We start from the raw sequence: 18384 nt of genomic DNA on the forward strand, positions 1-18384 counted from the left end.
TGTCAATCAAAACAGGTATACCCATTAACAACTCCCAGAGTAACTTTAAAGCCCCTGACATTTCCAAAACCTTCCAGGCATTGACACAGGTCTCACCACTAACTAAAACAACATCCTCAACCATGTTCGTAAAAGTCCATGTATGACAACTCAATGATTGACTTTTACAAGACGCTAGATTACTTTCTCGTGTGCATACTGTATCCGAGGAAGAAGATACTGTATCAACAGCTCTGACAGAGAAATAATGAATGAGTTAATCTCATGTATTGGCTCAGTTGACACAGATGCATTGAGATATGTCGACTTTCTCCCTGAGATACTCTTCTGTTGATTGCCTGAGCTGTTCTTTCTGCTTTCAGGTGGAACTAACCCTGTTCAAAAGCAACAGTCAGGGTCTGTTTAGGACAGAGAGGTAGGAGATGGAGGGAAGAGTGGGGGATGAGGGAGCAGAGTGGGGGGGAGGGGGATAGGGGCCTGTCTGAAGAGCGCAGCCAACACAAGACAAACAACACATTGTGTGGGATGACATCACCGGGGTCTCATCTCAGTGTGTGTGTTGTGACAGAGGTTATACCAGGTAATATCAGTGAAAGAGAAATGGAGAGAAAGAGAGTGAGTGGGAGAGAGAGAGCGAGATTAGAGAGGGCCAACTTTCCCATAACACTCACTGTTTAGTTAATTTCTCACAAGCCACATTTAGATTAATTACCATTTAGAGAGAGAAAAAAATGTATGTGTTGTATACTCACTCTACAGACCTGTATACTGGGAGGGAAAACGTGCAGACAGAGACATGTCTTACTGATGAGTGTGAGTATATATGTCTGTGTGTGGAAAATAGACAAAAGGGGAGAGGAAAGAGAGAGAGCGATGTGCATCTTTTTGTGCGTACATGCTTGTGCATGTGATGGGATGTTAGAGAGCTGAATGATGCGTCAGAAACAGTGTGTGTGTTTGCATGTGCGTTGTGTGTGAGAGGGAGGAGAGAGCGAGAAGTCCACAGGTAGCAGGGCTGTGTAGGATTAGCGATGGTTTACACAAGAGATTATCCACTTCCCGCATTCCAGTGCACCTAGAGAAGAGCACACATCCGAAACGCCTTACACAGCACAGCACAGCCCATCCCATGCATCACTCACATCCTATACAGGAGCTCTGCCATATCCTATCCGTTTACTGGACGTGTTCCCAAAACGTTCCCCGTCGACATGTTCCCAAAACATTCCCCCTTGCTTTATCACGTTCTGGAATTACAGTGCAACACTACCACAGGGAGATCCAGGCTGAGTCTCACATAGCACCCTACAGTATTTCCTAATTCCTATATACTTTTGACCAGGTCCCATAGGGAATAGGGTGCCATTTTGGACACAACCCCAGTCTTTCCAGTCAAGGTCCAGACGTCGCATGCCTGACCTCAGTGCAGGTGTCCTCATACCTACCCAAGGTCAGAAATAAGTCTCATGTTTTCAATTATTTACTGCCTACCTCCACCACCTCCTACCACTGTAAGTACCCTCTGCCTGTAGGGGCTGGAGCACGGCATCAGGCATCAGACCAGCATGTCTGAGATAATATATCATGAGTCAGGCCAGAGGAACTCCATATGGCTTAAGACACACAGGCACTCCATTTATCCTATTACAACTCATTTGGCCTGTCATCTCTTTAGAATAATGGAAAAATGGAAAAGGTTGTGATGGCCAACTAGAGACTACAGTGCAAGGTCTTAGTTCTCGTGAGGTTGTGTAACACATGCACGTACACACGCATTCACACACAGAGATCTGTGTCTATGCATACATGGGTGCGCCCGTGCCTGAATGAGTGGTTGTGTGCCTGTAGTGATCCTGATGGAGTGCTTGGTGATGAGTGATCTGTGGTAATGGCTGGCACATGCTGCTTCCCGGGTGGTGAGGTGATTTTTAAGGTAAATGTTGTAAACTCTGACAGATACTGAGCTGCTGCTGTGTGATATTATTTTGCAGTGCAACATCTGCAAACACTTTACAGGTTTGGAAAACAACAGGCAGAAACCTGTAACTTCTCTGAGTGTGAGGAAGAACACCTTTTCACACATGAAGGTTACGGCCCATTCCAGCACTGTGTGTGACTTGAAGGTCTGCCCATTATTCTCAATAGTTGTTTTATTTTATTGATTAACGTTCCAATTCAGTCCCCGCCACAGACACGCATCACACAAAGGGAGAGTAGCATGAAATATGAGCACACATCACTAAATGCACACATATAATAAAAAATACTCCATACACACACTTCCATACATACAGAGATGAATAGAGGAACATAGAAGGTAGACAGACCGAGCCAAATCCAGGCATAGCAGAGAAACACATCTCAAACATGCACGCACACTGACACTACAGACACATACTCTTAGAAAAAAGGGTTCCAAAAGAGTTCTTCAGCTGTCCCCATAGGAGAACCCTTTTTGGTTCTGAAAAGGGTTCTTCAAAGGGATTCGCTATGGGGACAGCCGAAGAACGCTTTTAGGTTCTAGATAGCACTTTTTTTCTAAGAGTGCGCACACACACACACACACATGGTAATAAACCCCCATTTGCTTCCATCCTCTGGCAGCAGCTACAGAGTGCATTGAGGACACAGACATAGTCTCCGAGACAGCTAGTTAAAGTGGTGTTTTGATGCCTATAAATGTCCGGGAATAGTTGACAATCACCCAAGCATCCCTAAACTGGACCTGTGATAGTCTCTTTCAAAATATTTCAATAGAACAATGGAGTTCATGCATAGAAGAGTGTATGGAGATGCTATTAAAGGGATGGGGGCAGAAGGGTGTGGTATTTACCTCTGCTATGAGGTAGAACAGAGTGGGAGAAACTGGCAGAGAGAGAAAACATAATCCTGTACACCAAGATCCAATGCCACCTACAGTATTCCTGCTGTAGTGTATGATCTTTTATAGGTTCTCTCATAGGCCTTTTGTGTGTGTTTTATGAGTAAGAGGGATTTCTTCTGGGTCTCAGTGTGGTTTGATGAAGTATGAATTGGCCAGCCGACATAAGAGAACATGGAGAGAGTTTGTGGAGACCATCCACACAGCGAATGCTACATCTGACAGGGATTGGGCTAGTCCCTCTGTTCAACTCTGCTTCCCGTCTCCTTATCTTTCCCTCCCCCTTCCTTTATTTATCCCTCTTTTATACTGGTGTCCTCGTTTTGTTGCCCATGGAGTGTCTCACATTGTTTCTCTCCATCTCCAATGATTATTGTCAGTCGTTTACATCTTTGACCAGTCCTATACCCAGCTAACCGCAAATCCATCTCCCTCTTCTTTCCTCCCACCCTTTATCCATCTATCCTTCTTTCACAGTGATGTCTTCTTTTATGTCTCATTCTCAGCATCTTGAAAACAGTCTAGATCATGTCTAGCCTTGACCAGACCTACCCAACTAACCCCAAATCACCCTTTATCCTCTCCCCAACTCTTATACTGAAACTCAGAGGCTAGGAGAGCAGGTCCAGGCCCAGGAAATCATAGGATGGCTCAGCCATGCAGCAGGCATATGGTGGCAGTGCCACACCCTTGGCCCAGCTCTAGATGACATGGAGAAAATACACAGAGTTTAAATATAGCCCTCTACACAACACAGACTATTCTTAGTTTGCTCCTGTTTAATAGTGTTGCCATAGCACACGTGCCGCCCGGCCCAGAGTGAGGCTCCTCTTTCAGCTATAAGGAGGAGGGCCAGGCCATACATAGGACCAGTGGGACCAGCAGGAAAAACCAAACCAGAGGGCCTCTTTGAATACTGTTGACTGGTAGTGCTGACGGGCTGGCAGGATGGATAGGTGCTTTTCTATCTTGCATGGGTGAACAGTGCGGCTTTCCTCAGTTCCGTTCAGGGTGTTTCCTTGTTGTAAAGTGTGAGAATGTCTCGTTTCTTGGCTGTTAGTGTTTGGAAATTTGGAGTTTGGAGACTGAGGGGCTTACCTGAATATAACGTATTGACTGGAGGGTGTTTTCTTAGCTGGCATATTACGTCTAGCATTTATATGTTACGAAGTTGACAGTTTTCTTTGTTACGTAGTTGACGGGTGTCAAGTGTAGGATAAAGTGAAGTGTATCATCTTGTTTGCATGTAGCTATGCATGTATTCACTTAGTTGTTAGGCGTGTCTCTTCTTACCTCATTGTCTGTGCCCACATCCAGCATGACTGGCAGACACTGCTGGGGTGGCATGCCTCCACAGGCTGTGTAGAGTGCCAGTTTGCCCACAGGGATGCCCATGCCGTAGCAGCCCAGGTCCCCCAGGCCCAGGATCCTCTCTCCGTCTGTCACACACACCGCCTGTCAATCACATCACACCTGTGAGTCTATGTCAATCAAATACATTATCAGTCAGAGCAGACTGTCTATGGCTCTAGATAACAGTAATTTTCTTTCGGCTTCCTGTTTGAAATTAACCAAATAAGATCTCAGATTAGCCAAAAATGTTATCATAATATCAGGCAGTGAAAATACAGTAACTAGCAAATAAAGCAAGCATATTCATTAGTCAATCAGTTTCAGTAAGTGTACATGATTAAACAGGAAATATTCACACTATGTTTCACTACTGACACGTCCTATGTCTGTAAAATACATAAGTCAAACACGTTATCAGTCAGAGCAGAATATTAGTATCTCTAGACAACGGTAGTCCCTAACCTCAAAGACTATCGTCAAGCAGTCAGTGAAAATACAGACAGTAACTTGCAAATAAATCTATGTTCAGTAACAAATCATGGACATGATTTAACAGGATATATTCAAACTGGCTACTGTAACAGCATTGCTTCCATCACTCCATTCCCATACTACCCTTCCAAGCAAACCCCCCACCAATCCTGCTTCTCTACACCATCTCCCCTCTAGGTCTGGCCCGATCTTGCTTCACACAACCTAATCATGCACTCTTACTAAACAAAAAACAACAAACGAATTGCCAGACGTTCTCAATGTGGAATTTACAAATGAACGATTGTGTAACACAACCTGATCACCAGGGGCGTTTTGAAAAAAAACTTTATTGTCCAGGAAATGTGGCTTTGGCTTCACAATAACTTGATTGACATTAAAACATCATCATGCTTAATAAATGACCAACAACAAATATATAAAGATAATTATAAACTGGGTGGTTCGAGCTCTGAATGCTGATTGTCTGAAAGACGTGTTATATCAGACCGTATACCACGGGTAACATTTTCATTTTTTTACTGCTCTAATTACATTGGTATTTAAGTGATAATGCCCAAGAAGCCGGTTTTGGATGATATGGCATGGCTGTTATTAGGCCTGAGACTAAGACGAGTGGCGGCAAACCATGCCAATATATCCTCCAAACACCTGCTTTGGGGGCATTATCACTTTTATACAACGGGTTAGCAACATATTCAAATAATGATTGACATATTTTCATTAAAAACATTATTTTGATGGATTTATATCTATGGCAACATTCTTATCCCTTGCTTGATAGCTAGCCAACTACGACTAACTTACAGTCACGTCAAACAGTGCAGCCAGAATAACAGAAAACAGCTGCGTTTGCATTTGTTTAAGCTGTTTTTCTAGTGACATTTATTTGGATACATCCATAACAATGAGCTAATGAGGCGCAATTTCACCTGGCATAGAAAATGTGCTCTCTCGTCAGGAAACTGTTGTTCAGAGGAGCTAGGGAACAACACAGATAACAATCACTTCAAACTGAAGTTGGAAAGACTGCAAATTAGCTGCATTTCGTTTTGTTTTACCTGTTTTATATTGAAATGTTTTTCTATACGCTACTGTTCAATAGTTTGTGGTCACTTAGAAATATCCTTGTTTTTTTGTCCATTAAAATAACATATTGATCAGAAATACAGTGTAGACTTTGTTAATGTTGTAAATGAAGCTGCCAGTCCGCAAAACACCAGTCTCAATGTCAACAGTGAAGAGGCGACTCCGGGATGTTGGCCTTCTATGCAGAGTTCCTCTGTCCAGTGTCTGTGTTATTTTGCCCATCTTAATCTTTTCTTTTTATTGGCCAGTCTGAGATATGGCTTTTCCTTTGCAACTCTGCCTAGAAGGCCAGCATCCCAGAGTCGCCTCTTCACTGTTGATGTTTAGACTGGTGTTTTGCGGGTACTATTTAATGAAGCTGCCTGTTGAGGACTTGTGAGGCGTCTGTTTCTCAAACTAGACACTCTAATGTACTTGTCCTCTTGCTCAGTTGTGCATTCTGGTTAGAGCCAGTTTGCGCTGTTCTGTGAAGGGAGTAGTTCACAGCGTTGTACGCGATCTTCAGTTTCTTGGCAATTTCTCGCATGAAATAGCCTTCATTCCTCAGAACAAGAATAGACTGACGAGTTTCAGAAGGAAGTTCTTTGTTTCTGGCCATTTTGAGACTGTAATCGAACCCACAACTGCTGATGCTCCAGATACTTAACTAGTCTAAAGGCCAGTTTTATTGCTTCTTTAAATCAGGACAACAGTTTTCAGCTGTGCTAACATAATTGCAAAAGGGTTTTCTAATGATCAATTAGCCTTTTAAAATGATAAACTTGGATTAGCTAACACAATATGCCATTGGAACACAGAAGTGATGGTTGCTGATAATGGGCCTCTGTTCGCCTATGTAGATATTCCATAAAAAATGTTAAAAAAATAAGCCGTTTCCAGCTACAATAGTCATGTACAACATTAACAATGTCTACACTGTATTTCTGATCAATTTGATGTTATTTTAAATGGACAATTTTTTTATTATTTTCTTTCAAAAACAAGGACATTTCTAAGTGACCCCAAACTTTTTGAACGGTAGTGTATATACCCATAAAAATTATGCTGATTCATGATTTTGACTGGCTGAGAAAAGCTGCCTGCCTGTCTCTCTCTCTCATCCCAACTCCTGACCCCTACACATTCATTATTATGGGATAGCTGGAGATCGAACTTCAATATTGAAACAATGTTGCAAATGTCAGAGAGACAAGGTTTATACACATCTCCACTGTTGAAACCAATTGCTAGTCTAAAAGAAATTGGAGATAATGTCTAGATGCCTTTTACAGTGGAGATCAAGTTTATAAATTGGCTGGCTGGGCTGTTTAGACAGTGGATTGCGCAACGAGATGGAACAGAATAAATAGGCATTTCAATGTCATAGCTTTAGCCAGTGGTAACTTGTGGAATAGACACAGGCTGGAATGCGGTTTTAACCAATCAGCATCCAAGATTAGACCCATCCGTTGTATAAAATAGCAATAAGACACCTCTGGGGTTTGAGGTATATGGTCAATATACCGCATCTAAGGGCTGTGTGCAGGCACTCAGCATTGCGTCGTGCTTAAGAACTTGGCTGTGGTATATTTACCATATACCACACCTCCTCTGGCCTTATTGCTTATTGCATTTCTCAACAACATGAAAGCAGATATAATTAAAAGGAACAATCTTCCCATGAATCGTACAGGTAGAATAAACCTCTTTAGAATAGCATGACTCCCAAAGTTTCTATATTTATTTTCGGTAATACCAATTACCCCACCGAAGACACTCTTTAAAAAAAGTATCCCCTGTCATACGACTTTATATGGGCAAATAAAACTCATAGAATAAAAACAAAAGTTTTACATCTCCCTAAGTCTGAAGGCGGTTTAACCTTCCAGACCTGGAATTATCTCAACTCGCCACCCAAGGCTTTCACCTGCGACATACAGAGCATTCAGAAAGTATTCAGACCCCTTGACTTTTTCCACATTTTGTTATGTTACAGCCTTATTCTAAAATAAATTAAATACAAACATTTTCCTCATCTATATGGAAGAAAATGAAATGGATTCTACAAGAACTAAAATCACTCCCTAAAACACACCCCTATGGAACAATCCTTGGATAGCTTTTCAGAATTCACCGATAAATTGTCCCACATGGAAAACTAAAGGCTTGGTAATAGGAAATACAATTATTTCCATGACAGAATTAAAAAAACATTTTGGACTGACCAATGTAGACATTTTCAAATACGATCTGAAATCTTTTGGACATCAGAATAATGTTGAGGGAATCCTATTTGAGTCAGAAAAGGAAATTCATATGATAGGTAAGATATACAAAACCTTGGAGAGTCTATCCAACAAACAATCTCTTATAAATATAAACTATTGGAAGCAAGACATGAAAATAACTGATATTGGCACAAAAATGGAGGGAGCGTTCGAACATAACTAACGAAATTACAGTTAATGAATGCTTAATCCGGTATAAACTAATGTATAGAATTATTATACAAGAGACAAAATTCACAAATTCGACAGCACAATTGCAGTCATGCCTTAAGTGTAAAATTAACAATGACTCAATAATTCATGCCTTCTGTGAGTGTTATAAAGTCCAAATGTTATGGGCGGAGATAGAAAGTTGGCTGTTTTACAATGCAAATGTACTTTTAATCCATCTATCTGCATATTTCAAAACGTAGCATATGAGGGTGCGATGAGATACCCAATGGGTTGCACCATACTTTTCTCATCAATCATTTTGAAAAAAGTTTTTCTTAAAATCTGGAAATCAAATGACATACCCAAATCTAACTGCCTGTAGCTCAGGACCTGAAGCAAGAATATGCATATTATTGATACCATTTGAAAGGAAACACTTTGAAGTTTGTGGAAAATTAATGTAGGAGAATATAACACATTAGATCTGGTAAAAGATAATACAAAGAAAAAAATATGTGTTTTCTTTTTTCTCTCCATCATCTTTGAAATGCAAAAGAAAGGCCATTATATCACTTAGGAGTCCAGGCGCAATTTTGGCCACTAGATGGCAGCAGTGTATGTGCAACGTTTTTAGACTGATTCAATGAACCATTGCATTACTGTTTAAAATGTTATATCACGTCTGCCCAAATGTGCCGAATTGGTCAATTAATACATTTTCAAGTACATAACTATAGAGAACATACAAAAATTATATGGTAATACAAAATGTAAGTTTACACACTCCTGGGAATGTCATAAATGGTGGACAATTAGCTTCCCTATAGAAAAGACACTAACCTTCACACATCTAGATGGGGGGAGGGGGCGGTGCCAGACACAGCAGGGGTTCAAACTGTAGAACCCAGTTCCTACATTTTAATATAAAAATGTATTTTAACAAACAAAACTATGCTACATTTTACCCTCAGGATGACAAATCAGAGCAAGATTACTGAATGTAAGTACATTATTTACCTTCAGAGGTGAATGTATCAAACCAGTTGCCGTGTTTTGTTGTTGTGCACTCTCCTCAAACAATATCATGGTATTTGTTCACTGTAACAGCTACAGTAAATTGGACAGTGCAGTTAGATTAACAAGAACTTAAGCTTTCTGCCCATATAAGACATGTCTATGTCCTGAGAAATGTTCTTGTTACTTACAACGCCATGCTAATCACATTAGCGCACGTTAGCGCACCGTCCCGCGGGGGGGACACCAATCCTGTAGAGGTTTAAGACAATGGAAAAATCTAAACCATTTATATTTAAATATTGAAAAGGTGTGGTGACAGAGAAAAACAGAATAGTGCAATTTGAGGAAATATTTATTTATTTACTTTATTGTACCTTTATTTAACTAGGCAAGTCAGTTTTACAATGACGGCCTACCAAAAGGAAAAAGGCACCTTTAACAGAATGTGACTGGCAGAAATGGGTGTTGTATGTGGAGGATGAGTGCTGCAGTAGATATCTGAGCTAGGGGGGAGTGATGGGTAAAAGGGTTTTATAAATGAGCATCAACCAGTGGGTCTTGCAACGGGTATAGAATCTTACATGCACTGGAAAGAGATGCGGTGGGAACATGTGGGTCTGGGCAGGTGTGATGACATTAATGTTTGTGTGCGTCTGTCTGTTGTATTTTGTCTGTATATGTTTATATTGTTTGAAAAAATGTAATCTTGCAAAAAATGTAAATAAATAAAAAATCATCATCATCAGGAGCACTTCATCATCAATATCAATTCAGTCAACTTCACAATATGTTCGAACCCAAAACCCAACATTTCATGATTAGTCTATGACGCAGGCCCCTCTGGCACATTACTTTTACAACCTTGTTCCACACTGGTTCCACAGCACCCTGACACCACCTCAAGGGATGATGTCATCCACCTAATCACGTTTTTAATGCCTAATGAACACATGATTAGGGGTTTATGACATTCTAACAGCAAAACCACTTATTATTAAATGTCATTATGTTATAAATGTCATTAATAGTCCCATACATTTGGGGCTTACTGATTTATTTCTGGATTTGTAGCTTTTATTATTGGAACTATGTAAGTAGGGCATCGGATCGTGATGAATAGTTTTATATGAGGTCCTGTGAGCTCAGGGTTTCAGAGGGAAATGCCATTGTGTTGACAGCTGTGAACAGGTGGTAGACCGGCTAGAGGCTGCAGCAGGCATATCTTTACATGCCAGGAATACCTGGACAACTTGTCATACTGACTCTACAGCTGAAGTCAAAAGTTTACATACACTTAGGTTGGAATCATTAAAACTCGTTTTTCAACCACTCCAGAAATGTATTGTTAACAAACTATAGTTTTGGCAAATCAGTTAGGACATCTACTTTGTGCATGACACAAGTAATTTTTCCAACAATTGTTTACAGACAGATTATTTCACTTCACTGTATCACAATTCCAATGGGCAAGAAGTTTACATACACTAAGTTGACTGTGCCTTAAAACAGCTTGGAACATTCCAGAAACTGATGTCATGGCTTTAGAAGCTTCTGATAGGCTAATTAACATAATTTGAGTCAATTGGAGGTGTACCTGTGGATGTATTTCAAGGCCTACCTTCAAACTCAGTGCCTCTTTGCTTGACATCATGGGAAAATCAAAAGAAATCAGCCAAGACCTCAGAAAAATAATTGTAGACCTCCACAAGTCTGGTTCATCCTTGGGAGCAATTTCCAAACGCCTGAAGGTACCACGTTCATCTGTACAAACAACAGTACGCAAGTATAAACACCATGGGACCAAGTAGCCGTCATACCACTCAGGAAGGATAAGCGTTCTGTCTCCTGGAGATGAACGTACTTGGTGCGAATAGTGCAAATCAATCCCAGAACAACAGCAAAGGACCTTGTGAAGATGCTGGAGGAAACAGGTACAAAAGTATCTATATCCAGTAAAACGAGTCCTATATCAACATAACCTGAAGGGCCGCTCAGCAAGGAAGACGCCCTGCGCCAAAACCGCCATAAAAAGCCAGACTACGGTTTGCAACTGCACATGGGGACAAAGATCGTACTTTTTGGAGAAACGTCCTTTGGTCTGATGAAACAAAAATAGAATGGACCATCGTTATGTTTGGAGGAAAAAGGGGGAGGCTTGCAAGCCGAAGAACACCATCCCAACCATGATGCACGGGGGTGGCAGCATCATGTTGTGGGGGTGCTTTGCTGCAGGATGGACTGGTGCACTTCACAAAATAGATGGGATTATGTGGATATTTTGAAGCAACATTTCAAGACACCAGTCAGGAAGTTAAAGCTTAGTCACAAATGGGTCTTCCAAATGGACAATGACCCCAAGCATACTTCCAAAGTTGTGGCAAAATGGCTTAAGGACAACAAAGTCAAGGTATTGGAGTGGCCATCACAAAGCCCTGACCTCAATCCTATAGAAAATGTGTGGGCAGAACTGAAAAAGCGTGTGCAAGCAAGGAGGCCTACAAACCTGACTCCGTTACACCAGCTCTGTCAGGAGGAATGGGCCAAAATTCACCCAACTTATTGTGGGAAGCTTGTGGAAGGCTATCCGAAATGTTTGACCCATGTTAAACAATTTAAAGGCAATGCTACCAAATATTAATTGAGTGCATGTAAACTTCTGACCCACTGGGAATGTGATGAAAGAAATAAAAGCTGAAATAAATAATTCTCTACTATTATTCTGACATTTCACATTCTTAAAATAAAGTGGTGATCCTAACTGACCTAAGACAGGGAATGTTTACTAGGATTAAATGTCAGGAATTGTGAAAAACTGAGTTTACATGCCCTGTGTAAACATGTTGACATATACAGTTTTAGGCATACAGACAAGAACATTTCAAACATACAAAACAAAGACACAATTCAACAGAAACAATCACAGATAACATTTTTAAAATGGGCAAGGGACACCAGAGTGTCTAACTTAAGTTGGATCTGCAGTTTGTTCCATAAATAAGGCGCAAAGGAACTAAAGGCAGTCCTACCCAACTCTGTGGAGACCGCAGGAGTCTCTAATGTAATCCACATCTGTGATCTGGTTTTAAAATTTGTATATCTAGTGGAAATTAATGATGATAATGATTAATGATGTATTTGGCTGGTGTATGTAAACTTCCGACTTCAACTGTATATGACAAGAGCATGACTTGATATGGATGCCTGATGAAGACCTAAAAGGTCGAAATGTTGTTGTAAATAAATATCATCTGGGAGCGTGAGCAGCAGTGTGTGGCATTTTCCTTTCTGTTTTCCATGAGTTTGCCTACAACTCCAGCACCTGTGAAAAGCAACTGGATGTGCGTATGTTCTTCAGCTTTTGTACAAGATCATGACTTATTAGAGGATATTAGAGCTCAGTTGGTTGTAATGGCCTCAAACAGGCCAGAACCCATTGACATCAAAGCATGATTTACGAGAAAGTTGGAGTTACACTATACAGTGCCTTCAGAAAGTATTCAGACCCCTTGACTTTTTCCACATTTTGTTACGTTACAGCCTTATTCTAAAATTGATGACAAAAAAATAATAATTTTGGATAAAAAATAAAAAACTGAAATATAACATTTACATAAGTATTCAGACCCTTTACTCAGTACTTTGTTGAAGCACCTTTGGCAGCGTTTACAGCGTCGAGTCTTCTTGGGTATGATGCTACAAGCTTGGCACACCTGTATTTGGGGAGTTTCTCCCATTCTTCTTTGCAGATCCTCTCAAGCTCTGTTGGATGGGGAGCGTTGCTGCACAGCTATTTTCAAGTCTCTCCAGAGATGTTCGATGTTCAAGTCTGGGCTTTGGCTGAGTCACTCAAGGACATTCAGAGACTGTCCCGAAGCCACTCCTGCGTTGTCTTGGCTGTGTGTTTAGGGTTGTTGTCCTATTGGAAGGTGAACCTTCACCCCAGTCTGAGGTCCTGAGCACTCTGGAGCAGGTTTTCATCAAGGATCTCTCTGTACTTTGCTCCATTCATCTTTGCTTCGATCCTGACTAGTCTCCCAGTCCCTGCCGCTGAAAAACATCCCCACGAAATGATAATGCCACCACCATGCTTCAAAGTAGGGTTGGTGCCAGGTTTCTTCCAGACGTGACACTGGGCATTCAGGCCAAAGAGTCCAATCGTGGTTTCATCAGACCAAAGAATCTTGTTTCTCATGGTCTGAGAGTCCATTAGGTGCCTTTTGGCAAACTCCAAGCGGAGTGCTGCAGAGATGCTTGTCATTTTGGAGGCACTCTACAGCTCTGTCAGAGTGACCATCAGGTTCTTGGTCACCTCCCTGACTATGGCCCTTCTCCCCCGATTGCTCAGTTTGGCCGGGCGGCCAGCTCTAGGAAGAGTCTCGTTGGTACCAAAAATCTTCCATTTAAGAATGATGGTGGCCACTATGTTCTTGGGGAAATTCAATGCTGTAGACATTTTTTGGTACTCTTCCCCAGATCTGTACCTCGACACAATCCTGTCTCGGAGCTCTGCGGACAATTTCTTCAACCTCATGGCTTGGTTTTTGCTCTGACATGCACCGTCAACTGTGGGACCTTATATAGACAGGTGTGTGTATTTCCAAATCATGTCCAATCAATTGAATTTACCACAGGTGGACTCCAATCAAGGATTATCAATGGAAACAGGATGCACCTGAGCTCATTTTCGAGTCTCAGTAAAGGGGCTGAATACTTATGTAAATAAGGTATTTTTTTATACATTGGCAAAAATGTCAAAACCTGTTTTCGCTTGGTCATTATGGGTATTGTGTGCAGATTACTGAGGACTGTTATTTATTTAATCAATTTTAGAATAAGGCTGTAACGTAACAAGTGTGGAAAAAGTCAAGGAGTCTGAATACTTTCCGAAGGCACAGTATACACAAAAGTATGTAGACACCCCTTCAAATTTGTGGATTCGGCTATTTCAGCCACACCCGTTGCTGAGAAGTGTCTATCAATCACACAGCCATGCAATCTCCATAGACAAACATTGTCAGTAGAATGGGCTTACTGAAGAGCTATGACTTTCAACGTGGCATCGTCATATGATGCCATCTTTCCAACAAGTCAGTTCGTCAAATTTCTGCCCTCCTAGAGCTACCCTGGTCAACTTTAAGTGCTGTTATTGTGAAGTGGAAATGTCTAGGAGCAACAACGGCTCAGCCAAGAAGTGGTAGGCCACATAAGCTCACAGAATGGGACCGCTGAGTGCTGAAGCTCATAGAACGTAAAAATCGTCTGTCCTCGGTTGCACCACTCACTACCGAGTTCCAAACTGCCTCTGGAAGCAACGTCAACACAAGAACTGTTCATCAGGAGATTCACAAAATGGGTTTCAATGGCCAATCAGCCGCACATAAGCCTAAATCACCATGCGCAATGCCAAGCGTTGGCTGGAGTGGTGTAAAGCTCGCCGCCAATGAACTCTGGAGCAGTGGAAATGCGTTCTCTGGAGTGATGAATCACGCTTCACCATCTGGCAGTCCGATGGATGAATCTGGGTTTGGCGGATGCCAGGAGAACACTACCTGCCCTAATGCATAGTGCCAACTGTAAAGTTTGGTGGAAGAGTAATAATGGTCTGGGGCTGTTTTTCCATGGTTCGGGCTAGGCCCCTTAGTTCCAGTGAAGGGAAATCTTAACGTTACAGCATACAATGACATTCTAGAGGATTCTGTGCTTCCAACTTTGTGGCAACAGGTTGGGGAAGGCCCTTTCCTGTTTCAGCATGACAATGCCCCCGTGCACAAAGTGAGATCCATACAGAAATGATTTGTCGAGATTGGTGTGGAATAACTTGACTGGCCTGCACACAACCCTGTCCTCAACCCCATCGAACACCTTTGGGACGAATTGGATAGCCGACTGCGAGCCAGGCCTGATCGCCCAAAATCAATACCCGACCTCACTAATGCTCGTGGCTGAATGGAAGCAAGTCCCCGCAGCAACGTTCCAACATGTAGTGGAAAGCCTTCCCAGAAGAGTGGAGGCTGTTATAGCAGCAAAGTGGAGACCAACTCCATATTAATGCCCATGATTTTTGGAATGAGATGTTCGATGAGCAGGTGTCCACATACTTTTGGTCATGTAGTGTATGTGTGCTTTTCAGTGGCGGCTGGTGGGAGAACCTATAGGAGGATGGGCCATTGTAATGGCTGGAACGGTATCAAACATATGGAAACCACATGTCCTCCTAAAACTCCTCCCACCAGCCTCCACTGGTGCCTATCCCCAGTTATCCCACTGTCCATACAGAGAACTACCAGGAATGCTAACCCTTGACTTCTAAGCCAGGGCTGCCCAACTTCCTCCTGAAGAGCTACTCTGTTGCAGAGCAGAATTTCACTTCAACCCTGATCTAACACACCTGATTCTACTAATTACCAGTTCACCAGGACCTTGCTTTGCTGGATCAGGCATGTAATTTACAACAGGCCTGGAGCAAAACCATGCATACCCAGTAGCAATACCTGCCTTAAGCCATCAGACCGAACAACTAGGCCTAACAGTGTAAAGGGCATAGCACCCCTAATAGAGCAATATGGTTGCCATTTCAGACAACCTATTTCTGCATTATATAGGGAAAAGCCATTTCAGGTTTGACCATGGACTTACGCGTATGTCCTTCTCCGGCCAGCTCTGGAGCACGGTGGAGATGTGATTGAGGTCATGGATGGTGATAAAAAGCCCCCTGGAACAGATCAGAGATCAGATGAGTTATAATGAGTGAGACTAGATAAACTGTTTACAGTACCTTTCACATTGCACATCGATTACCAGCATAAGGAAATACTGTAATTTTGCTCAGTGCATGGTCAGTACGGAGAAAAAACATTGTCTTTGCATTCAGTTTCAAATGGTTATTTGATACCTGAATGGAAGCTTGAAATTAACTTCAAGCACCATTTGAGTAGCTTTTTAAAGTTTCAATACAATTTTTCTGCCTTTTCCCACCTACTTGTGCTATAATATCCCAAATGGATAGCTGGGCCAGGGACCCCTCTATTGCTCCTCTGTTCCAGGAAAAGCTAGATAGATACGCTTAGTCTGTGTGCGTGTGTGTAGGCCCACAGAGTGGGAGGTCCAGCCCAGAAGGGTTTCAGCTCGGCCCAACAAAGCCATCTGCCCATGATGTGGAGGCACTATCATCTCCATATGTGCCAGCAACAACAAAAAACATCTACTGTATATTGTAAAATCTGCTCATAAACTAAAAACACAGGTCAAAGCTGGAAAGCGAGAAGGAAAATGTGAAGCAGCAAACAGCCCAAAACCTGTTAAAAAAGAACCAGAACACGAAAAGGATTGGAAAGAAGAAGAGAGACATAAACATGTCACATAAAAATACCCTGATAACTTTAAAGTTTCAGCTGAGTTTGACTCCAATGTCATGGCTGGGTATTAACTTTCCTGCCAGACTTCGGTAACTACAGGCAATAACAGTACAGGGACAGTACAAGTCTAATATTAATGACAAACCTGTCACACCCGGATCTGTTTCACCTGTCTTTGTGCTGGTCTCCAACCCCCTCCAGGTGTCGCCCATCTTCCCCATTATACCCTGTGTATTTATGTCTGTGTTCTCTGTGTGTCCGTTTCCAGTTTGTTTTGTTTCGTGAAACCTACCAGCGTTTGTTCCCCTGCTCCTGTCTCTTCTTGCTCCTGTTTTCTAGTCCTTCCCGGTTTTGACTGTTCTGCCTGCCCTGACCCTGAGCCTGCCTGCCGTTCTATACCTTGGCCCACCTCACTGGATTATTGACCCCTGCCTGCCCTGAGACTGCCTGCCGTTCTGGACCTTTTGCACCCTCTGGATTACTGACCTCTGCCTGCCTTTGACCTGTCGTTTGCCTGCCCCTGTACTAGAAATAAACGTTTGTTTCTTTCGACACTGTCTGCATCTGGGTCATACCTGAAACCTGATGATACAATCCTTGTATCAAGGCCCACTAGATTAAAGCATTGGATTCTGTTGTGAGTTTCAGTTAGCCATGAATAGTCTGAAAATGAGGGGTCACATTTCATCCCCCTGAAACTGGAAACCTTCCTACTACATCATATAATTTGGGAATGGAAACCTCTGGACTTGAAACATGGGTGTTGGGTTAGTTTCTGTGGTGTGTGTGTATGCGTGTCTGTTTGCATGTGTGTGTCTGTGGACGTATACTTCTATATGCATGTGTGTACGAGGCTGATAGAGGACCAGTCAGTATGAGGGCCACATTACTTGAGTTAAAGGTAGAGCCTCTCACACATGGTGACCCACGTCACTCACCCCGGGGCTCTACATATTTGGCCTCCATAGGTAAACACTGTGTCCTCCTGCCACATTTCTGATGAATTTGAGTCGACATTTCCAAAATAAGAATAGAGAGAATGAAACACACAACAAGGAAATGAAGAGCAAGAAGTAAGAGATGGAAATTCGATTTTACAGCAAAAGAAAAAGATTGAAAGGATGAGAGACGAGAGATGGAAAGATAGACAGTGAGAGCGAGAAAGAAGGGAGAGAGGGTTTGGAAGGAAAACCTCGAGTTGAGACCTGTTAGGGAGGTCAAAGAGGGGACCAAAACAAGAACAAATGGGACATAAAAACAAAAACATCCATGGTCAGTCACACTCTTTAAAATATTTAAACTGGACCAGCAATGGCTTCCAGAGATCACGCATGTAACGAGAAAGCTAACAATCAGTAACAACTCACAACTCATATGTGTTTGACCATCAGTGATCAAACACATGCACACAAACACACGCACATCCTGTTTGACACGCTTCATTGTTGGAACATTTGATTAGTCTGTCTGTGTGGCGTTTAAACAGCTGTGAAGAGCTGGATTTGCTTGCAGTGTGTGTGTGTGTGTGTGTAACCTGTGAGAGTTGCGTGTGTGAGGCCTGCTGGGTTTGTTTGCTTGCAGCGACCGTGGGGCAGAGAGCTGAGCTGCTGCCAATCCCAGAGCTAAGAGATCCAGGTCAGGGAAAGGAGCATGTTGATGGCGGTGTTGGTGGTGGTAGGGGGATGGTCCCCATTGGCTGGACTGACCCCATTTACTGGTGATGGTGAAAATGACTCGTCTGATATGTGATAGATATGGACATGGTTCTTAACACATT

The 18384-nt window shown here is 42.3% G+C and overlaps 1 protein-coding gene across 1 annotated transcript in view; it reads right to left on the minus strand.

The window, feature by feature from the left end:
• LOC115175839 (NADP-dependent malic enzyme-like) overlaps positions 1-18384 on the minus strand; it is a 141148-nt gene that overhangs the window by 47159 nt on the left and 75605 nt on the right. The window contains exons 4-5 of the mRNA XM_029735395.1: positions 15889-15964; positions 4175-4336 (exon numbers count right to left, since the gene is read on the minus strand). Of these exons, the coding sequence (XP_029591255.1) occupies positions 4175-4336; positions 15889-15964 (238 nt within the window). The remainder of the gene's footprint in view (positions 1-4174; positions 4337-15888; positions 15965-18384) is intronic.

Source organism: Salmo trutta, chromosome 3 (assembly GCF_901001165.1).
Source record: "Salmo trutta chromosome 3, fSalTru1.1, whole genome shotgun sequence".
Lineage (NCBI taxonomy): Eukaryota > Metazoa > Chordata > Actinopteri > Salmoniformes > Salmonidae > Salmo > Salmo trutta.